We start from the raw sequence: 20804 nt of genomic DNA, 5'->3' as shown, positions 1-20804 counted from the left end.
AAACTCTTGACTTGACTTGACTTGAACTGTATTTGTCATACCATGACAATTCACAACAACTTTTAAAACGGATCAATTATTATTTATAAATCGCATTCAGGAAATTGGGCGTCAGAGTGAAGGAGGGGGACGCGTGAACCTTACAGGGGAGGCGCAGAGCAAACGGCTGTTCACCAAGACATTTACACATTCCTGCATCACATACACAGTAACTTTGTATTGTTTTATCCACAGAAGATTTGCAAACCCTTTGTTCCAGAGACAGTGGGCAATCAAGAGACACTGGCTAAGTTGATTTGACACCCTGGGTGCTGCATCAGTCTCTCCCCTGAGCTCTGAGCAAATCCGCTCGCTGTTTTGTTCTTATTCTTCTTCGGCTCGAAACCGTCTCCCGGTCTGACTTCCTGTGATAACGGTCTAATCTACACTGCTGCCACCTGTCGTCACGGAGGAGAATTGCAGCCATTGTGTAAAAAATAATAAGTACAAAATACGTACCAATCCGTGAGCCGTGAACAGCGCGTGAAGAGGGTTGAAAAAACAGGAGAATACCGGAAACAAACGGTAAATAATAATAATAAATCAAATAGGGTAGGGTAGGGTTAGGGGTAGGGTTAGGTTAGGTAGGGTAGGGTTGACAGCTATGGGCGTGCTTCAGCTGCGAATCAGAGGAACCCGGAAACCGAACAGCGTTGTAGAAGGCATAGACGCGTCCGGGAGCCCCTGTTGTGCAGAGCCGTTGAAGATCTGCTGTTGTGCAGAGCGCAGTTGGTACGGTCCGGGAGCCCCTGTTGTGCAGAACGCAGTTGGTACGGTCCGGGAGCCCCTGTTGTGCAGAGCGCAGTTGGTACGGTCCGGGAATGAATGAATGAATGAAAACTTTATTTAACAGATTGCAGAATGGGTACAATACAGTACGGCACAACAGGAGCCCCTGTTGTGCAGAGCGCAGTTGGTACGGTCGGTCCCACCTAGACAGCAGCGCCGAGAGAGAGTAGGGTATATCTGCAGGGCCGCACAAACTGACTACTTCCGGGTTTGACAGGAAACAACACACAGTACGAGCCGGCCTCTGCGGCTCTGCAGATATCATATACCCTACTGAGCGCCGAGCTAACATGGAGGAAGCAGGATTATCTGATGTCGGGGGAGAGAGGAAGACGTGGAAGAACAAGACTCACCTCGCAGACTAAACTAGGGTGAAGAAGTAAGTGGGTCAACAACAAACATGGACGCGTCTTCTACCAGGAGTGACGGTCCACAACACAACCGGGAAGAAACTAGTGAAGAAGCACCATCGGCGGGACCGAAACAAGCCAACACCACCGCGACCACCACCACGGAGTACTGCGTCGAGCTGCAGCGGTGGATGTGGCTCCAGTACTGGGGCGGGCAGGGGGGCTGGCAGGGGGGCTGGGGGGCCATACCGTATGTATATACACTCATTTTTAGACTATTTTTTTTGTATCACAAACAGTACTGTATTTGTAGATCTGGTATGTCATACATGTCTAGATGTAGCAGTACTGTCTATCTGTATGTCATATATGTTATGATGAATTGAAAATGGGGGACCCTGATGTAAACAAGACGAAAGTCCTTCTCTGGTCTGCATCCCCTTAACAATTGTGTGTATTGAGCCGTACTGTATTGTACCCCATTCTGCAATCTGTTAATAACGTTTTCAATCAATCAATCAATCAATCAATCAATCAATCAATCAATCAATCAATCAATCCATCCCCCTCCTAATGTACAGTCTCCTCCCCATCATATGTATATATTCTCTGTTAGGATCTCTGGGTAACAGTACTGTATATTTGCATATCCTTTATGTCACAAATGTAACGGTACTAAATACCTGTATGTCCCTATGCCATAAATGTAATGATGTCATGTATGTTGTGTATGTCATAAATGTCACTATGAATTGAAAATGGGGGACCCTGATGTAAACAAGACGAACGTCTTTCTCTGGTCTGCCTCCCCTTAACAATTGTGTGCATTGAGCCGTACTGTATTTGTACCCATTCTGCAATCTGTTAAATAAAGTTTTCATTCATCCATTCATTCACACCGTGCAGTTCACCGTACTACCCGACCCACGGGACGCTGGGTCAGCCGGCCTTTGATGCGCGGGGCTGGTCCAACAACTACCCGTACCCCTTCAGCGTCCCGGTGCCGCCGGGTGCAGCTGCTGAACGCTCTCCAGCCGCCGGTGACGGTGCCAGGCCGGTCCAACAGCAGAACGGGAACCCGCCTCAAGCAGGTATACCGGTTCACCTCCGCACTCTTCGGTTGTAGTAGGCCTGATTCAGCAGCGTGGGATAATACTAGGGATGCTCGATGTTGGCTTTTTTACCGATACCGATATTGTCCAACTCTTAATTTCCGATACCGATATCAACCGATACCGATATATGCAGGGTTTCCCCCCCAAAAAACGGAATAATTTCAGGTAATTAACATTACATATCTCTTGTTGTGGAATTAACACAACATTATGCATACTTTTGACAATAAATTAAATCAGAATTTCTTCTTACTTGCTTGCCTGGGTAAATAAAGGTTATAGAAATGTAAAAAAAAAAAAATAATAATAATAATAATAAAATTTAAACCGTCATTTTTCTATATCACATTTTAATGCCAATATAGGCCGATAATATCGGACATCCCTAGATAATACATAGTTAACCCTTTCACTGCCCCACGACAGAAGGTTAACCCTTTACACCGTCGGTTGTGTGATGATAGTAAAGGGTTAACCGGCTGTCGTGTGGCAGTGAAAAGGGTTAACCGTTTTGGTAGTGCGGCGGTGAAAGGGTTAACCTATAGATGATATTATTTCAATGTGTTGACGCCGGTGTCAGTGAAACGTCAGTCCAACCCACTGTTGGGAGAGAGTTGTGTCAATGCAACACTTCCTCTTCTAGCTTGTTGTGATGGTTTGGGCTTTTTGTGTGTAAACCAGGTCATGGGTCTGTTGAGAAGCTTATGTGCTTAGTAGTTACAATTGCTTACGTTACTTTGGGGCTTTGCGGTTTATTTATATATATAACTGTGATATTGTTACCTCAGCCCACTCGCTCTGTTGTCTATGATGGTCGAAAAAAGTTAAATAGTTGTGTGTGTGCAAGAAAGTATTTCAGTTGACCACTGTAATATGTAAGGGATAATGTATAGCTTACGAGGTCATTGTCGCAAAATAATTGACCGACACAGAGTTTAAAATACCGAGGTGTTTTAAACGTCAGTGAATGTCAATTATTTTGCGACAATGATCGAGTATAGCTATACATTATCCCGCTTATTACATGGCTAACTTACTAACAATATACCTAATTCATTTTACATCGACAAGACGAGATCAAATGCAGACGCAGCGGCAGTTCTGTTCTGTCGCTCCCGCTGTCATCGTCACACACACTCCGCTGTCAGTGCAGCCGGCAGGTGTGTCTGATTGGCTGCACTGATGCAGTGTGTCAGTGGCCTTGATTGCGAACAGCTGCGCACAGCGGTCATTATTGTTCGGCAGAGGTCCGTTATCGAGTAATATCGGACCTCTGACGAGCGCTATTGACCAATCGCAAGCAAGCATTTCGGCGAATGTGAAAACGCCATGTAATAAACAATAATAATATACAATCCGGAGGTTCCCAGTTCGATTCCCGGGCAGCGTGTCGATGTGTCCTTGAGCAAGACACTTAACCCCCTAACTGCTCCTGATGAGCAGGTTGGCTCCTTGCTTTGAGCGGGTCAAATGTGAGGAACAAAAATTGTAAAGCGCTTTGGATAAAAGCTGTTATATAAAAAAAGCAGCCATTTCCCACTGTGCCGTCTTCAGAGCAGCCAGATTGAGCGTGCCCTCCTCCTCCTCCTCCTCCTCCTCCTCCTCCTCCTCCTCCTCAGGGCGGGAGTACACCATCCCCTCGCCGCTGCACCGGTTCCTGGCGGAGACGGTGGACTTCTTCATCCTGTTCTGCGTGAAGGCCACCATCGTGCTGTGGATCATGCACCTGAGCGGGATGAAGTGAGTGAAGCGCACGGCTAGTGTCCCCCACCCCCCGGATATCGGGATGAGAACTGTGATACACGTGTGGACTAGTATTAACCATTTCACTGCCATACGACGGAAGGTTAGCCCTTTACTATCACACAACCGACGGCGATGCTCCATCATTAGCATCATTAGCTCCGCAAATGAGGAGCTAATTGTTATATCTGATCCTGGTAATATAACAAGGAATCATCAGGTACTCAGTAACGAGGCTTTATACTTGATAGCAGGTAAATACAATAACAACCCCAGGTGCGCAATCACCACGTACATATACAGGGCGAGTACGGCGATCGCCCTGGGACAAACCCAACCCAATACATAACACTAATGATGCTAATGATGGAGCATCGCTGTCGGTTGTGTGATAGTAAAGGGCTAACCTTCTGTATTGTCACAGTGAAAGGGTTAACCGGCTGTCGTGTGGCAGTGAAAGGGTTAAACAATAATAATAGGGATGCTCGATATTGGCTTTTTTAGCGATACCGATATTGTCCAACTCTTAATTTCCGATACCGATATCAACCGATACCGATATATGCAGGGTCCCCCCCCCCCCCCCCCAAAAAAACTTAATAACTTCAGGTAATTAACATTACATATCTCTTGTTGTGGAATTAATTATGCATACTTTTGACAATAAATAAAATCAGAATTTGTTCTTACTTGCTTGCCTGGGTAAATAAAGGTTATAGAAATGTAAAAAAAAAATTTGAAAACCGATACCAATATCTTCCGATATCACATTTTAATGCCAATATCGGCCGATAATATCGGACATCCCTAAATAATAATAATAATAATATCATGGGGGGGGGGGGGGGGGGGGGGGGTGAAATGCCAGCATGTAGCATCTGCAGAGTAGGCCTGCCTTGTTTAGAAAGCAGTCTTGAAAGATTATGGACGCACACTGTGCACAGATATGACTGTGTTGGCAGATACAGATAATAACCGATATTACTGATGCCTATAATCTCTAATAATAAAACTAATATCTATCATTATCGAATTTTTACATGCTATTTTTGTACATACTGAAATAATCCTGTGCTGCTGTGCATTGTTGCGTGCAAGTAACTAACGCTACCTAAACAAACTCATGGGTAAAAAAAAAAGAACACGCCGCACACGGCAGCTAGACAGAGGAACGACCCTCGGTTGTTCACATCGGCCCAGTTCCCGCTCATCAGACTCGTGCGATCGATAAAAAAAATCACTATCGCCAGCTGATATGTGGCACTAGGGTTGGGTACCGTTCACATTTGAACCGATACCGGTCCGGTATCCTACGGTACCTTTTTTCTAGGGCCGTACGGAATAGTTCGAAGCTTTGAAGCTTCGTTCATAATGATAACATTCAAATTCTAAATCAACATTCGAATTTGAATTTTTTTATAAAATAATAATCATAATAAAAAAAAATATATCGTCTATTCATTCTGTTTAAACCAATGGGGTTTTTCTTCACAGTTGCAGATAAAGATTAGGCTACACTAATATTATACTATTATGACTCGTCATAAAAATGTAAAATAAAACATTTATCATAAATGATGTACCCTATCTATCTGCATTTGCTTGGCACTCGGTGCTCCATCAAGACGTCGCCATCACTTTCGTACCAACCGTGCCCTATTGGATTATTTATGTTGACGAAACTGATGAGTTATATTCATTAAAGAAAGTTGATTTAATAAAAAAAAAAAACATTTAATCAGATTAATTAATCGAAGCTTCGTTCGAATACTTCAATAGAAGCTTTGAATGTAAAAAAATGACATTCGGTACAGGTCTACTTTTTTCGGTACTATTTTGATCAGTTGTAAAAAATGTGTCCAAACTTCAAAATATTTATTATCATTATTATTTATTTAGAACAATTTGTTAATATAATATTGCATCCAGCTTTGTAAAGTGTAACCACACTTGTGACCGTTTTCGGCTTGCCATTGCCCCGACTGCTTTGTTGTTGAATCAAGTAAAATCCTAGGTAAGCGTGTATTGTGGCGTGAACGTTGACGTGAACGTGCGGCACACTTCACATAATAGGTTTCGTTTTTTGCGAATCGGTACTCGGTAGTACCGACGTGATCCGGTCGATACCCTTAAAAGTACTGGATTCGGTACCCATCCCTAGAAAGCAGTACCTCCTAGCAGTGATGTGTGGTACCTACCTGTAGTGATGTATGGTACCTGTAGTGATGTATGGTACCTGTAGGGGGCAGTGATGTGTGGTACCTACTAGTACTACCTGTAGTGGGCAGCCTGTTGGCCCACGTATGTCACGCATGGCCAAATATCTCATGCAAACTTTGTAACGAATGACGAAGGTTATTTTGGCCACGACCCGCCTTGATTTGTTCTCCCTCTTTTTAAAGGGACATTGCCAAATTCATCACCCATTTCATCGTGGAGGAGATTGACGAGAACACCTCCATGGAGGACCTTCAGAAGATGATGGCGGTGGCTTTGGTCTACAGGGTGCTGGTCTGCTTCTACGAGGTACGTCGAGCGCGTCCACTAGGGTTGGGTACCGTTCACATTTGAATCGATACCGGTACCCAAACGGTACCCTTTTTTCAGTACTTTAGTCTCTAAAAATGTAATCTACCTACCTCAGTTGTAAAACATTTGTCCAAACTTCAAATGATTTATTTAATTATTATCATTCATTATTATTTATTTAGAATAATCTTTTAATATAATATTGCACAGAGCGTTCCACCTAACCCTTATCCTAACCCACGTGAGATCCACCGGTGCCACATTTCGGTAATGCAAAATTATTATTATAATTTTTTTTCATGACGTCAACGTTTAGTTTACCGCAAAACTAAACCTATGTTCATGCGCACAATACACGCTTACCTAGGATTTTACTTGCGTCAACAGCAAAGCAATGGCAAGCAGAAATGGCAAGCCAAGTGTAGTTACACTTTACAAAGCTAGATGCAGACAACGCTCGCTGCAATATTATATATTATATATATTAACAAATTGTTGTAAATAAATAATGATGATAATAAATAAGTTTGGAAATTTGTTAAAAAAAAAGATTAAAAAAAATTATAATTAATTTAGTCATTTACATATTTACATATTTGAAAAGGAGTGGGAAGATGCATACACTTATTTAATCCCACCCCTATTTGAAAGCGTTTTAAGGATAAGAGCGTTGGCTATGCGTCTGGATGTAGTAGTCTGCTCTGTGTTCGTCGCGACCAGAGTGTCTCTGCAGCTCAAAGCGGACCTTGTTTTCCACCGAGAGCTCTGATGCAACCCTGTCATCACGGAGCCTGGTCGAGTGCGAAGAGTCACCAATCCCCAGGAGGCAAGGAGGCGCGGGAAAACAAAACCAGCCGTCTTTTTAGCAGAGTAGAATCTGCTTTCACCTCTTACATAGTTTCCACTTACATCGTTTCATTTGGATTGCTAGGAGAAAATGGTATTTCAGTGTGAATGGTGTTTCAAAATTCACGTGATTGACTTTGACTTTAAAGGTGCTTATGTAGAGTAATCATTAAAAAAATCTATAATACATCCACAGAACCCTTTTTAGAAAGGTGTGGAATAAAAGTATTGCTTTTCCCCAAAAATACTATTGATTATTGAATTTCTCATTTAAAGAATGTTGGCAGGTCCAAAATGAATGTTTGCTGCATATATCCCCTCCCTACTTCTCATGTCCCCAGGGGAACGCACCTGATTGGATAAATGACACGCTGGCGCTCTAGTGTGACATCCTAGCAGAGCTGAGCCCAAACGTTCGAACTTTTTCGTCTGTTACGTTGGCCTTCGAATCATAATTAATGGGTTCGAACCTCCGCTTTTAATATATATATATATTTTTTGTTTACATTTATTTTATTTATTTTACACGAAAAATATATATCAGAATATCACAGTACTATGTTGTGTTTACAATCATTTGAAAGTCAAGCGCGAACACACGGACACAACGGTCTAGTCGGGATGAGGAGGGGTCACCGTCATATAGGGGATTAATGTGTTAGAATCGATGCATCGATTTGAATATGTTAGAATCAGGGGAGGAAACTAACTTTTTGGCTGACCAGCCAACTGGCGGGTAGATGATTGTTTTTACCAGCCAAACAGATTTTTTTACCAGCCATAAATAAATGGCGTATGTGTCCCCCACCGGCAGCCCTTTCTTCTCATCTAAACTGCAGAGACAAAATGGGTGATTATTAGCTTGTTAAACTGATGTTACCATAACCACCAGTCCCCACCCCACCCCCTCCAATGTAGTTTCTTCCCCCTCAAATGTATAAACTCTTTTTAGAAACTCTGTCTCTGAAACAGAGTTTCCAACGCCAGGGTCTATGTGACAGGAGTTGTACTCTTAAACAGTGCTGTATTTCTGTAGATCTGGTATGTCATAAATGTCTGGATGGAACAGTACTGTCCATCTGTATGTCATATGTACTGAATTGTTATTTATTAAAATTAAATAACAAAAGAATAATAATTATAAAAAGAAATATATATATATTAGTGCCGTCAATCGATTAAAATATTTCTTTAAAGGGGCTATGTACTGCTATTCCTAGCACTATTTGGGCAACTTTACACAAGTCTATTGAAGACATTTGTAAGGTTTTTTTCAAAAAAAAATGTAAAGCATTCCCGGTAACTGGAGAAAGGTATTCCCGTAACCTATGGGTAACCGAGAATACCTTTAGGTACCAGGAATACCATGCCTAGGTATTCTTGGTTACCTAAATAGGTATTCCCGTAACCTGATAGGTATTCACGGTAACTTTAGATATTGATATGTATTCCGGTGACTTGTGAAAAGGAGAGGTTACCAGGAATACTATTACCATATAGGTATTCACGGTAACTTATATGTATTCCGGTAATTAATTAATTGAAGCTAACACATCATGGAGGCCCAGGCCGTTAGCTACAAGCTACAAGCTAACAACACATCATGGAGGCCCAGGCCGTTAGCTACAAGCTACAAGCTAACAACACAACATGTTCAAGTTCAAGTTCAAGTTCTTTAATAGTTGTCATACAGAAGTACAGAATACTTTCATACAAAATGCTTCTTACTGTTACGCTCCAGAGACTGTGCTAGACAAGATAGTATCAAATAACATAATAACATAATATAGCATGAATTTAGAAGAAGAAAATGAGGTCACAGTGTTCGGTATAGACATATGTACAATGTTCTGAGTTACCATATAATATACAATACACAATACTATGCAGTGTACTAATGTACAGTACTATCTAGTGCAAAGCAGAAATGGGATGAGGTACAATTTTAGGTACAATTTACAGTAAGGTGTACGAGTTGTAGTGCAATCCTTCATCCATAAATATAAAGTGTGGGGAGTGGGTGCTACAGTGTGTTTGTTTAAAGTGGGTGTGTGCTATAAAGTGTGTGGAGTGGGTGCTACAGTGTGTTTGTTTAAAGTGAGTGTGTGCGTGTGGATGTGTGTGCTATGTGCGTTTGGTGGTTGTTGTTGTGTAGTGTTCATTCATTGTTCGTTTAGCAGCCTGATGGCCTGGGGATAGAAGCTACTTCTGAGTCTTTCTGTGCTCGCCTTGAGACTCCGGTATCGCTTGCCTGACCGCAGCAGTTCAAAGAGGCAGTTGTTCGGGTGACTGGAGTCTTTAATGATTCTCTTAGCCTTGCCCTTGCAACGCTTGTACGTACAATTGTGCGTTCGGCTGAACGTGTCACTCTTTGTAGTCTGCTTCGGTCTTGTGCAGTGCTATTCCCAAACCAGGAGGTGATGTTGCCGGTCAAGATGCTCTCTATTGTACATGAGTAGAAGTTCTTAAGGATCTTCTGGCTGACTTGGAACTTCCTTAGGCGCCTGAGGAAGTAGAGGCGTTGTCGTGCCTTCTTCACCACACTGTTAATGTGTGTGGTCCATGTCAAGTCCTCGGATATGTAGGCTCCGAGGTACTTAAAGCTGTTGACTCTCTCAACCGGTGCCCCGTCGATGCTGAGGGGGCTGTAGTCCTTGACCCCCGACCTCCTGAAGTCCACAATCATCTCCTTTGTTTTGCTGAAGTTCAGGGAGAGGCTGTTTTCTTGGCACCATCCCGCCAGGACCTTGACCTCTTCCAGGTAGGCCCTCTCGTCGTTGGCAGAGATCAGGCCCACCACCACTGTGTCGTCAGCAAATTTGACGATTGTATTGCTACTCCGCTGAGCCACACAGTCGTGTGTGTACAGGGAGTAGAGGAGGGGACTCAGAACACAGCCCTGGGGGGCCCCTATGTTGAGGGTGATGGATGAGGAGGTGCAGTTGCCTGCTCTCACCACCTGGGGTCTGCCAGTCAGGAAGTCCAAGACCCACTGGCAGAGGTCATAGCCCAAGCCCAGGTCCCTGAGCTTGGCTATGAGTATGGAGGGGACTATGGTATTGAATGCCGAGCTGTAGTCGATGAATAGCATTCTCACATAGTTCCCCTGCCTCTTGTCCAGGTGTGATGCTGCTGTGTGCAGCACATGGGATATGGCGTCCTCCGTGGACCTGTTGGGGCGGTATGCAAATTGCAGGGGGTCCATGTTGATGGGGAGGGAGGAGCAGATGTAGCCCTTTACTAGCTTCTCAAAGCACTTCATTAGGGATGTCCCGATCACGTTTTTTTGCTCCCGATCCGATCCCGATCATGTGATTTTGAGTATCTACCGATACCGATATTTCCCGATCCGATCAAAATTATTTTTTTTATTTTTTTTTATTCAACAAACATGACCATGTTCACGTCTTAAACTCATACTGAGGCCTTAGTTTTGGTTTTAAATTGCATATCATCATTCATTTATTTATTGTCACACAGAGCAGAAGAATTTTGCCAAAACAAACCAATAGTATCCAGCTGCAGAACAGCAGACCAGCCACACTCTCAGACCCAAACGCATTTCCTTTGATTTAATTATACATCAAATGATTTATGAAGTTAACTTTTCACCTGGATAACGTCAACATTCAGGGTGAATGTAATGTGAGAAAATGGGATAAAAAAAATTTAAATAAAAATTATTTGGGTCTGAGATTGTGGCTGGTCTGCCGTTCTGCAGCTGGATACTATTGGTTTGTTTTGGCAAAATTCTTCTGCTCTGTGACAATAAATAAATGAATGATGATATGCAATTTAAAACCAAAACTAAGGCCTCAGTATGAGTTTAAGACGTGAACATGGTCATGTTTGTTGAATAAAAAAAAAAAAAAAAGCGTTTTTTTTTTTTTTTTTTTTTTTTGCCGATCCCGATCTTCGGAAAATCACGTGATCGGCCCCGATCCCGATCACGTGATCGGATCGGGACATCCCTACACTTCATGGCTATGGAGGTGAGAGCTACAGGGCGGTAGTCGTTGAGGCAAGCAGGCTTGGATTTTTTGGGTACAGGGATAATAGTGGACTTCTTCAGGCAGGTGGGGATGACAGCCTGTTCTAAGGACAGGTTAAATATGTCAGTGAATACTGGGGCCAGTTGGTCGGCACAGACTTTTAGGACGCGGCCGGGGATGCCGTCCGGACCTGCTGCCTTCCTGATATTCACTTTTTTAAAGGTCCGCCTCACCTCATGCTCTGTTACCCTGAACACTGCGCCTCCATCAGCAGCCGACCCCCCCCCCCCCATTGCCGAGGCTTGTGAGCTGGTGTTGTTATTACCAGCATCAAACCTCGCATAGAAGGTATTGAGGTCATTTGCTAAGGAGATGTCACTGTTCAGTTTGAGGGAGGCGCCTTTGTAGTCTGTCATCGTTTTGAGCCCCTGCCACATAGCTCTAGAGTCAGCTTGTTCAAACTGGAGTTCAATTTTATCCCTGTAGCGCCGTTTGGCCTCTGACACTGTCCTCCTTACGTTGTGTCGCGCCACCTTGTGGTCATTCATGTTGCCTGCCACTAGGCCGTCATTGTATGCTTTGGTGCGCTCTCTCAGAGCTTCACGGACGGATTTGTCTACCCAGGGTTTTTGATTTGGGTAAACTTTCATTTTGGTAGTGGGGATTGTTTCTTTCACCCTAGTACAAACATAGTCCAGCACTGTCTCCGTGTAGACATTAATGTTATCTGTGTCGCGGAACACATTCCAGTCTGTGTAGTGAAACACTGACCGGATCGTCTCTTCTGACGTCAAATCCCATTTCTGCACCTCTCGCGAGACTACGGGAGTACTTTTAATTCTCTGTTTGTACTTTGGTGAAAGAAAAATGGACGCGTGATCTGATTTACCAAAGCCACTATCAGAATGAGCCTTGTAGCCACCTTTAAATTGCGTGTAACAGTGATCTAGGATGTTACCGCCTCTGGTGTTGCAAGTCACATGCTGATAGAAGTCAGGCAATACCTTTCTCAGATTGGCGCTATTGAAATCTCCCAGAACTAAAATGGCGGCGTTAACGTTAGCCACTTGTATTCTATTTACCTCGTCGTGTAGTCTGGAGAGCGCAACCTTGTTGCTGGCTTGCGGTGGAATATACACTCCGATCAGGACGATCGCCGTTAACTCCCTCGGGAGGAAGAAAGGACGACACTTGATGGTTATATATTCCAGTTCTGGGGAGCAGTGGTTGGATAATTCCTTCACGTTAGTTGGATCGCTCCAATTTTTGTTAAACATGAAGGCAATACCTCCTCCACGTTGTTTACCGGACTCTGATGACCGATCCTTGCGATGGATAAAGAAGTGATCCGCTGGTTGAATTGCGTGATCTGGAACCTCCGGTGTGAGCCATGTTTCGGTGAAGCAGAGGACATTGCAGTCCCTAACGTCTCTTTGATATTGAATCCTTGCTCGGATGTCATCCAGTTTATTGTCAATTGATTGTACATTGGCTAGCAATATACTGGGCAGTGGTGTACGGTGGCGTCTGGATCTCAGCCTGTTACGGATCCCAGCCCTCTTTCCTCGCCGTCTGGTTCCTCTGTTCCTGGGGTCTAGGAACAAAGGATCTGGTCCTAATCTCCGGAGAATTTCTTCAGGCCATTGATGCGGTTCGGAGGCCCAGGCCGTTAGCTACAAGCTAACACATTAATTAAATGTATTAATATTATCAGGGGTAGGCTAGCATATATAATAGAATGGTGGCATGGTGGTGTAGACTGACTAGGGGCATGGTGGTGGTGTATACTGACTAGGGGCATGGTGGTGGTGTAGACTGACTAGGAGCATGGTGGTGGTGTAGACTGACTAGGGGCATGGTGGTGGTGTAGACTGACTAGGAGCATGGTGGTGGTGTAGACTGACTAGGGGCATGGTGGTGGTGTAGACTGACTAGGGGCATGGTGGTGGTGTAGACTGACTAGGGGCATGGTGGTGGTGTAGACTGACTAGGGGCATGGTGGTGTAGACTGACTAGGGGCATGGTGGTGTAGACTGACTAGGGGCATGGTGGTGTATACTGACTAGGGGCATGGTGGTGTAGACTGACTAGGGGCATGGTGGTGGTGTAGACTGACTAGGAGCATGGTGGTGGTGTAGACTGACTAGGGGCATGGTGGTGGTGTAGACTGACTAGGAGCATGGTGGTGGTGTAGACTGACTAGGGGCATGGTGGTGGTGTAGACTGACTAGGGGCATGGTGGTGGTGTAGACTGACTAGGGGCATGGTGGTGTAGACTGACTAGGAGCATGGTGGTGGTGTAGACTGACTAGGGGCATGGTGGTGTAGACTGACTAGGGGCATGGTGGTGTAGACTGACTAGGAGCATGGTGGTGGTGTAGACTGACTAGGGGCATGGTGGTGTAGACTGACTAGGAGCATGGTGGTGGTGTAGACTGACTAGGGGCATGGTGGTGGTGTAGACAGACTAGGGGCATGGTGGTGGTGTAGACTGACTAGAGGCATGGTGGTGTAGACTGACTAGGGGCATGGTGGTGTAGACTGACTAGGGGCAGGTTGGTGTAGACTGACTAGGGGCATGGTGGTGTAGACTGACTAGGGGCATGGTGGTGTATACTGACTAGGGGCATGGTGGTGTAGACTGACTAGGGGCATGGTGGTGGTGTAGACTGACTAGGAGCATGGTGGTGGTGTAGACTGACTAGGGGCATGGTGGTGGTGTAGACTGACTAGGAGCATGGTGGTGGTGTAGACTGACTAGGGGCATGGTGGTGGTGTAGACTGACTAGGGGCATGGTGGTGGTGTAGACTGACTAGGGGCATGGTGGTGTAGACTGACTAGGAGCATGGTGGTGGTGTAGACTGACTAGGGGCATGGTGGTGTAGACTGACTAGGGGCATGGTGGTGTAGACTGACTAGGAGCATGGTGGTGGTGTAGACTGACTAGGGGCATGGTGGTGTAGACTGACTAGGAGCATGGTGGTGGTGTAGACTGACTAGGGGCATGGTGGTGGTGTAGACTGACTAGGGGCATGGTGGTGGTGTAGACTCACTAGAGGCATGGTGGTGTAGACTGACTAGGGGCATGGTGGTGTAGACTGACTAGAGGCATGGTGGTGTAGACTGACTAGAGGCATGGTGGTGTAGACTGACTAGGGGCATGGTGGTGGTGTAGACTGACTAGGAGCATGGTGGTGGTGTAGACTGACTAGGGGCATGGTGGTGGTGTAGACAGACTAGGGGCATGGTGGTGGTGTAGACTGACTAGAGGCATGGTGGTGTAGACTGACTAGGGGCATGGTGGTGTAGACTGACTAGGGGCAGGTTGGTGTAGACTGACTAGGGGCATGGTGGTGTAGACTGACTAGGGGCATGGTGGTGTATACTGACTAGGGGCATGGTGGTGTAGACTGACTAGGGGCATGGTGGTGGTGTAGACTGACTAGGAGCATGGTGGTGGTGTAGACTGACTAGGGGCATGGTGGTGGTGTAGACTGACTAGGAGCATGGTGGTGGTGTAGACTGACTAGGGGCATGGTGGTGGTGTAGACTGACTAGGGGCATGGTGGTGGTGTAGACTGACTAGGGGCATGGTGGTGTAGACTGACTAGGAGCATGGTGGTGGTGTAGACTGACTAGGGGCATGGTGGTGTAGACTGACTAGGGGCATGGTGGTGTAGACTGACTAGGAGCATGGTGGTGGTGTAGACTGACTAGGGGCATGGTGGTGTAGACTGACTAGGAGCATGGTGGTGGTGTAGACTGACTAGGGGCATGGTGGTGGTGTAGACTGACTAGGGGCATGGTGGTGGTGTAGACTGACTAGAGGCATGGTGGTGTAGACTGACTAGGGGCATGGTGGTGGTGTAGACTGACTAGAGGCATGGTGGTGTAGACTGACTAGAGGCATGGTGGTGTAGACTGACTAGGGGCATGGTGGTGGTGTAGACTGACTAGGAGCATGGTGGTGTAGACTGACTAGGAGCATGGTGGTGTAGACTGACTAGGGGCATGGTGGTGGTGTAGACTGACTAGGGGCATGGTGGTGTAGACTGACTAGGGGCATGGTGGTGAACCCTAACTCAGGTGACCTGGAATACCTGTTTTTTCCAAAATTCAGTTCAAATGCCATCTTGGAATAACAAAACAACGATTGTGTGCAGACAATTGAAAATGTTGGGTTCCTTTCCACTTTCTTGAATATAGAAAAAATTAAAATACTTGTTCTAGAACTGTATTTTTTGCACTTGTTTGTTAAGTTACTGGGAATACCCTTTCCTTGTTTTTGCTCATTTTAACAGACAAAACACAACACATTCTAGTAATTCTGGTTTACACCTAACCCTTATTATTGCTGTTATGATTTCCAAAAATAAAATCTCACCAATCTTTAGTAAAATAGGAGATTTAAGTGTTTATCTGGAATTGTGAGGATAGGTATTCGCGGGTAACCTGGGATCAATATGTGAAACGTAATTATCTCCTAAAATAATTGCCCACAAAAGACGAAACTCATTTTGGTTGTTCATTGGGGTGCCAAGATCATGCCCAAAACATATCATGCATCTGCCATGAAAATTAAGCCTTTTATGTTTGTTATCAATTGAAGGCCATGAACTATGTTGACTCATATCCCATACCCGGATTTTTCCTTCAGATTCAGCTAAATTTGAATTCTCTTGAGATAACTCGGGGATAACTATGGTATTATGTTACATGATGATGATATCCCTACAAAACAACCAAAACATTTTAATTCTCTCTTAAATTGGAGGAGATAGTGAATTGGTATTCCCGGTAACTTAGGTCAACTTTAGAGGTCCGCCATCCCTCATTACATGATTTTTTTTTTTAAACGTGAATTATTTGGCATCTATAACAATCATTCTTGACATGAGAAAAGATTTTAATGTTGTTCGTATAACGTCCTGGGTTATATGGCTTAGAAATGGGGCAGGTTACAGAGAGAGAGAGATCTGTAAAGCATTACCGGTAACTGGAGAAAGGTATTCCCGTAACCTATGGGTAACCGAGAATACCTTTAGGTACCAGGAATACCCCATGCAGAGTATGAGGAAATGGTTTCGCTGTGTACAGTCAGTCTAGGTAGAATGTGGGCGGGCATTAGCTACAACCACAGAGCCAATCACATCACTGTCTGCTACCCAGCGGCCGTATGACGTATATCGGCCGTTCAAATAAAAATGGCCTGATTTACTGGAGGAGGAAAGGGGCTGAGCTGAATCACAGCAATCCGCCAATATGGTATTTAGACACTAAAACACATTGATACGAACTCCTATTACTATAATACAATGCTAGAGACTGAAAAATGACATTTATAGTACATGTCACCTTTAAAAAATAATGTATCTACCTTAAACTCATCTTTTTCAAGTTCCAAGTAATACTCTTATCAACATGAGTCAGCAAATGCTTGCTTTATGCAGCCATTTAACACAAAAGGATGACCCTCATGCATTGCAAATTTGCATCAAATTCAAAACAGAGTGATGCACAAAATAACTTAAAAGAAAACAATAATTTAAAACGATGAATAAAGTGTGCATGAAATAATAGGGGAAAGAAAACGTTAGGAACTTGTTACATTGACCCACACAAGGGCTGAGTAATCACACCCCCCCCCCTCTCTCTCACACACACTCTCCCAGCTCTCTTTCTCTCTTCTGAACGTCTGTTCAGTAAAAGCAGAGGATGGGGTCGGCACTTGGCATCGGCTGACTATCGATCAGTTTGGGTGTGATGACCACTAGTGATGCCGTCGGGGACATTGAATCCCTGTGTTGTGTTAATTACAGCTCAATGAAATATGATAAGGTTGCAGTCCCTATTAAGACGAGGTATTTCCATTTTTCCCATCTACGTCATTTCATGGTGCTGTAATCGGGGTTCGCACAGGGTTCTTGAAGTGCTTAAAGTGCTTGATTTTTTACAAAAAAAAGTCGAGGCCTGGAATTTCTTGAAAACAGCAAGGTGCTTAAAAAGTCCTTGGAATTCAAATCAACCATTCGCATTGAATGTTTTGTTCATCCATGATAAAAAATTTCTGAATCAAGAAATACATTTATTTTTTATTTAAAGTGTAGCTAATTGTTGGACGTTGGTTTTAAGCCATATAATTGGATCAGATTATATTTTCTATAAAAAAACAGCATTTAAAAGTGAATTGTATCCTTTTAAATGCCTTTTAAAATAAAAAATAGTGCTTGGAAAAGTACTTGAAAGTCATTGAATTTAATTTTGCAATGTCTGTGGGAACCCTGTGTAATTAATTAAGTATTTTTGGATGTGTGTGTGAGATTATGTGCAAAATAAATCAGCATTTCAGTTTTCTGGTGAAGCGCCCTTTATATATAAATATAATAATATTATAATAGGTGTGTCGTCGCATGTCGTCTGGTTATCCTCCAGTAGTTGCAGAGATGACGACCGGGATGATTCAAAGAGGTCAGAGAAGAGGTCATTTTGATTGACCTGTGGCTCCTTCACCCTCTCAGATCGTCTGCATCTGGGGAGTGGGCGGCGCCACGCCCGGGAAGTTCCTGCTCGGCCTGCGCGTGGTGACCTGCGACACGTCCACCCTGGTGAGGCCCAACCGCGTGCTGGTCAGCCCCGCCTCCAACGTGTCCCTCTCCGCGTGAGTTAACCCTTTCACTACCACACTACAGAAGGTTAACATTTCACTACCACACTACAGAAGGTTAACCTTTCACTACCACACTACAGACGGTTAACCTTTCACTGCCACACTACAGAAGGTTAACCCTTTCACTACCACACTACAGAAGGTTAACCTTTCACTACCACACTACAGAAGGTTAACCTTTCACTGCCACACTACAGAAGGTTAACCTTTCACTACCACACTACAGATGGTTAACCTTTCACTGCCACACTACATAAGGTTAACCCTTTCACTACCACACTACAGAAGGTTAACCTTTCACTACCACACTACAGAAGGTTAACCTTTCACTGCCACACTACAGAAGGTTAACCTTTCACTACCACACTACAGATGGTTAACCTTTCACTGCCACACTACATAAGGTTAACCCTTTCACTACCACACTACAGAAGGTTAACCTTTCACTACCACACTACAGAAGGTTAACCTTTCACTGCCACACTACAGAAGGTTAACCCTTTCACTGCCACACTACAGAAGGTTAACCTTTCACTACCACACTACAGGAGGTTAACCTTTCACTACCACACTACAGCAGGTTAACCTTTCACTACCACACTACAGAAGGTTAACCCTTTCACTGCCACACGACAAAGGGTTAACACCCTTTCACAACCAAACCGTCTGTAGTGTGGTAGTGAAAGGTTAACCTTCTGTAGTGTGGTAGTGAAAGGTTAACCTCCTGTAGTGTGGTAGTGAAAGGGTTAAAACAATTGATTACAGTGCTCCGATTCACTCTGTGCATTCAGTAGAAAGTTCTCCAACTGCAAGCTAGCCTAGCTTAGCACAAATGAAGGAATACGGATCAGCTAACCTGGCTTAAAACTCTGGGAGAGGTGTTTTTGTCCAACAGCTAGGCTAGCTGATCCGTATCCACTTCCATTCATTTGTGCTGAGCTAGCTTGCAGCTGGATAGCTTTCTACTGAACGCACAGAGAGGAAATTGGTCTCCATCTTCTTGTCTTCCCATAATGTTGGTGTGGTCCTTTAATGAGCTAATGTCCAGCATGTGGCTATTGGCAGATAGACATTTGACAGTTGATATTTAAAATAAACAGATAAAAAGTTGATATTTGTTTTAATTAAAATAAAGTCTTTTGATAGCAGATATACAAGAATATGTGTAGATGTTGTGCTTTTGACATGGCAATACCTCTCATCAGTGACTCGACTTGGACTTGAGCACTGATGACTTGGTCTCGGACTCGATCATTGACTGCATTCGGACTCGGAAGGTGCAGACGAGGACTTGTTAATTGATAAATACAGTTATTATGTTTGTAACGGGGCATACTCATAATCATTTGGCATAAGATATTAATGGCTAGTGCATTTGTTTGGCTATTGTATCACAAAGTAAATAAACTCCCTTTGAAACGGTGACCGCCGTGTCATATAGGTTTACTGTAGACCTTTTTTTATTTGTACGTCAGCTCTTTGACTGCCAGAGTTGAGTGGACTCAACCTTGATGACTTGGACTCGGACTCGGACTAGGGAAATGGGGACTCGACTCGGGCTCTTCTTTAGTGACTCGAGACTTGACTCGGACTGGGAGATTTAGTGACTCGACTACAACACTGCCTCATCTTACTTCTGCCCCCCCCCCCCCCTCCTCAGCTCTACGGTGCGCGCACTGAACAAGAACTTCTCCATCGCCTTCCTCTTCCCCGTCTTCATCACCCTCCTCTTCTTCCAGCACAACAGGACAGTCTACGACATCGTGGCGGGAACCATCGTGGTCCAGCGCCGCGGGGCGAGATAGCACACCCCCCCCCCCCCAACCCGTGGACTGGTGGGAGGGTGGAGCGCGCGCGGGGCGAGATAGCACATCCTCGTCGTCGTCGTCGTCCCCCCCCCCCCCCTGTGGACTGGTGGGAGGGTGGAGCGGGCGAGGGTGTGAGACGGAGGCGCTGGTACTCGAGTCTCTTCTTGAAACGTCCAGGGATCGATGGTTTCTGACCAGACGGTGAAGAGGACCTTGTGGACGTGTGCAGGCCTCGGCCTGGAATCAGGAGACTCCTCCTCGACCCGTCATTTTATTTAGAGTAATGAAATATAGTGATAATAAGTAGGGATGCACCGATCCCATATCGGCCCAGATATGACTAAAATAGCTAGATCGGGTTATCGGAGACTATTTAAATATATATATATATATTTCTTTTTATAATTATTATTCTTTTGTTATTTAATTTTAATAATAAATAACAATTCAGTACATTTATATCTGTGTTTAATTTGTTACATTTTGTTTCACTGAGTTAGGGAAGTAATGTTTTAAGTCGAGCCTGATGTTGCACAAAATAATGATCCCAGTCTCTTCCACACAGTGAGGCACACAGTTTATTAATTGAACAACGGGTATCGGATCGGTACTCGGTATCGGCGGACACCCAAAGCCCAGGTATCGGTATCGCGACTGAAACAGTGGGATCGGTGCATCCCTACTAATAAGCAAAACAACTGTCTGGGGGGGGCAGGGGGGGTTACTCAGGAAATGGTAAAGTATTGTCTTTTTTTAGATTGTCAGGATGTTAGTTCAGAAAGTGCTATTGAATGTTGCTGTTTCAAGGACTACTTCACTTAGGATTTTGTGTCGAGGAAGGCTGAAGGAACAACGCAGACGTCATGTGAAATGCACTTTACCGTCTTCTTCAGAGTCAGACTAGAACGTTGGATACCAAAAACAC

At 44.4% G+C, this 20804-nt stretch overlaps 1 protein-coding gene across 1 annotated transcript; it reads left to right on the top strand.

Moving 5' to 3' along the window:
- Positions 1 to 1228: 1228 nt before the first annotated feature.
- On the top strand, positions 1229 to 20603 carry fam8a1a (family with sequence similarity 8 member A1a; the record flags this gene model as incomplete). The annotated part of the gene is made up of 6 exons (XM_084312049.1): positions 1229 to 1428; positions 2085 to 2269; positions 3913 to 4033; positions 6439 to 6562; positions 17923 to 18062; positions 19732 to 20603. The coding sequence occupies 6 exons, from the start codon at positions 1229 to 1231 to the stop codon at positions 19874 to 19876; spliced, it is 915 nt and encodes a 304-aa protein (XP_084168175.1). The 3' UTR covers positions 19877 to 20603.
- Positions 20604 to 20804: the final 201 nt, after the last annotated feature.

Source organism: Notolepis coatsorum (genome assembly GCF_963971535.1).
Source record: "Notolepis coatsorum genome assembly, chromosome: 4".
Lineage (NCBI taxonomy): Eukaryota > Metazoa > Chordata > Actinopteri > Aulopiformes > Paralepididae > Notolepis > Notolepis coatsorum.
This window is presented reverse-complemented; position numbering and strand designations above follow the sequence as displayed.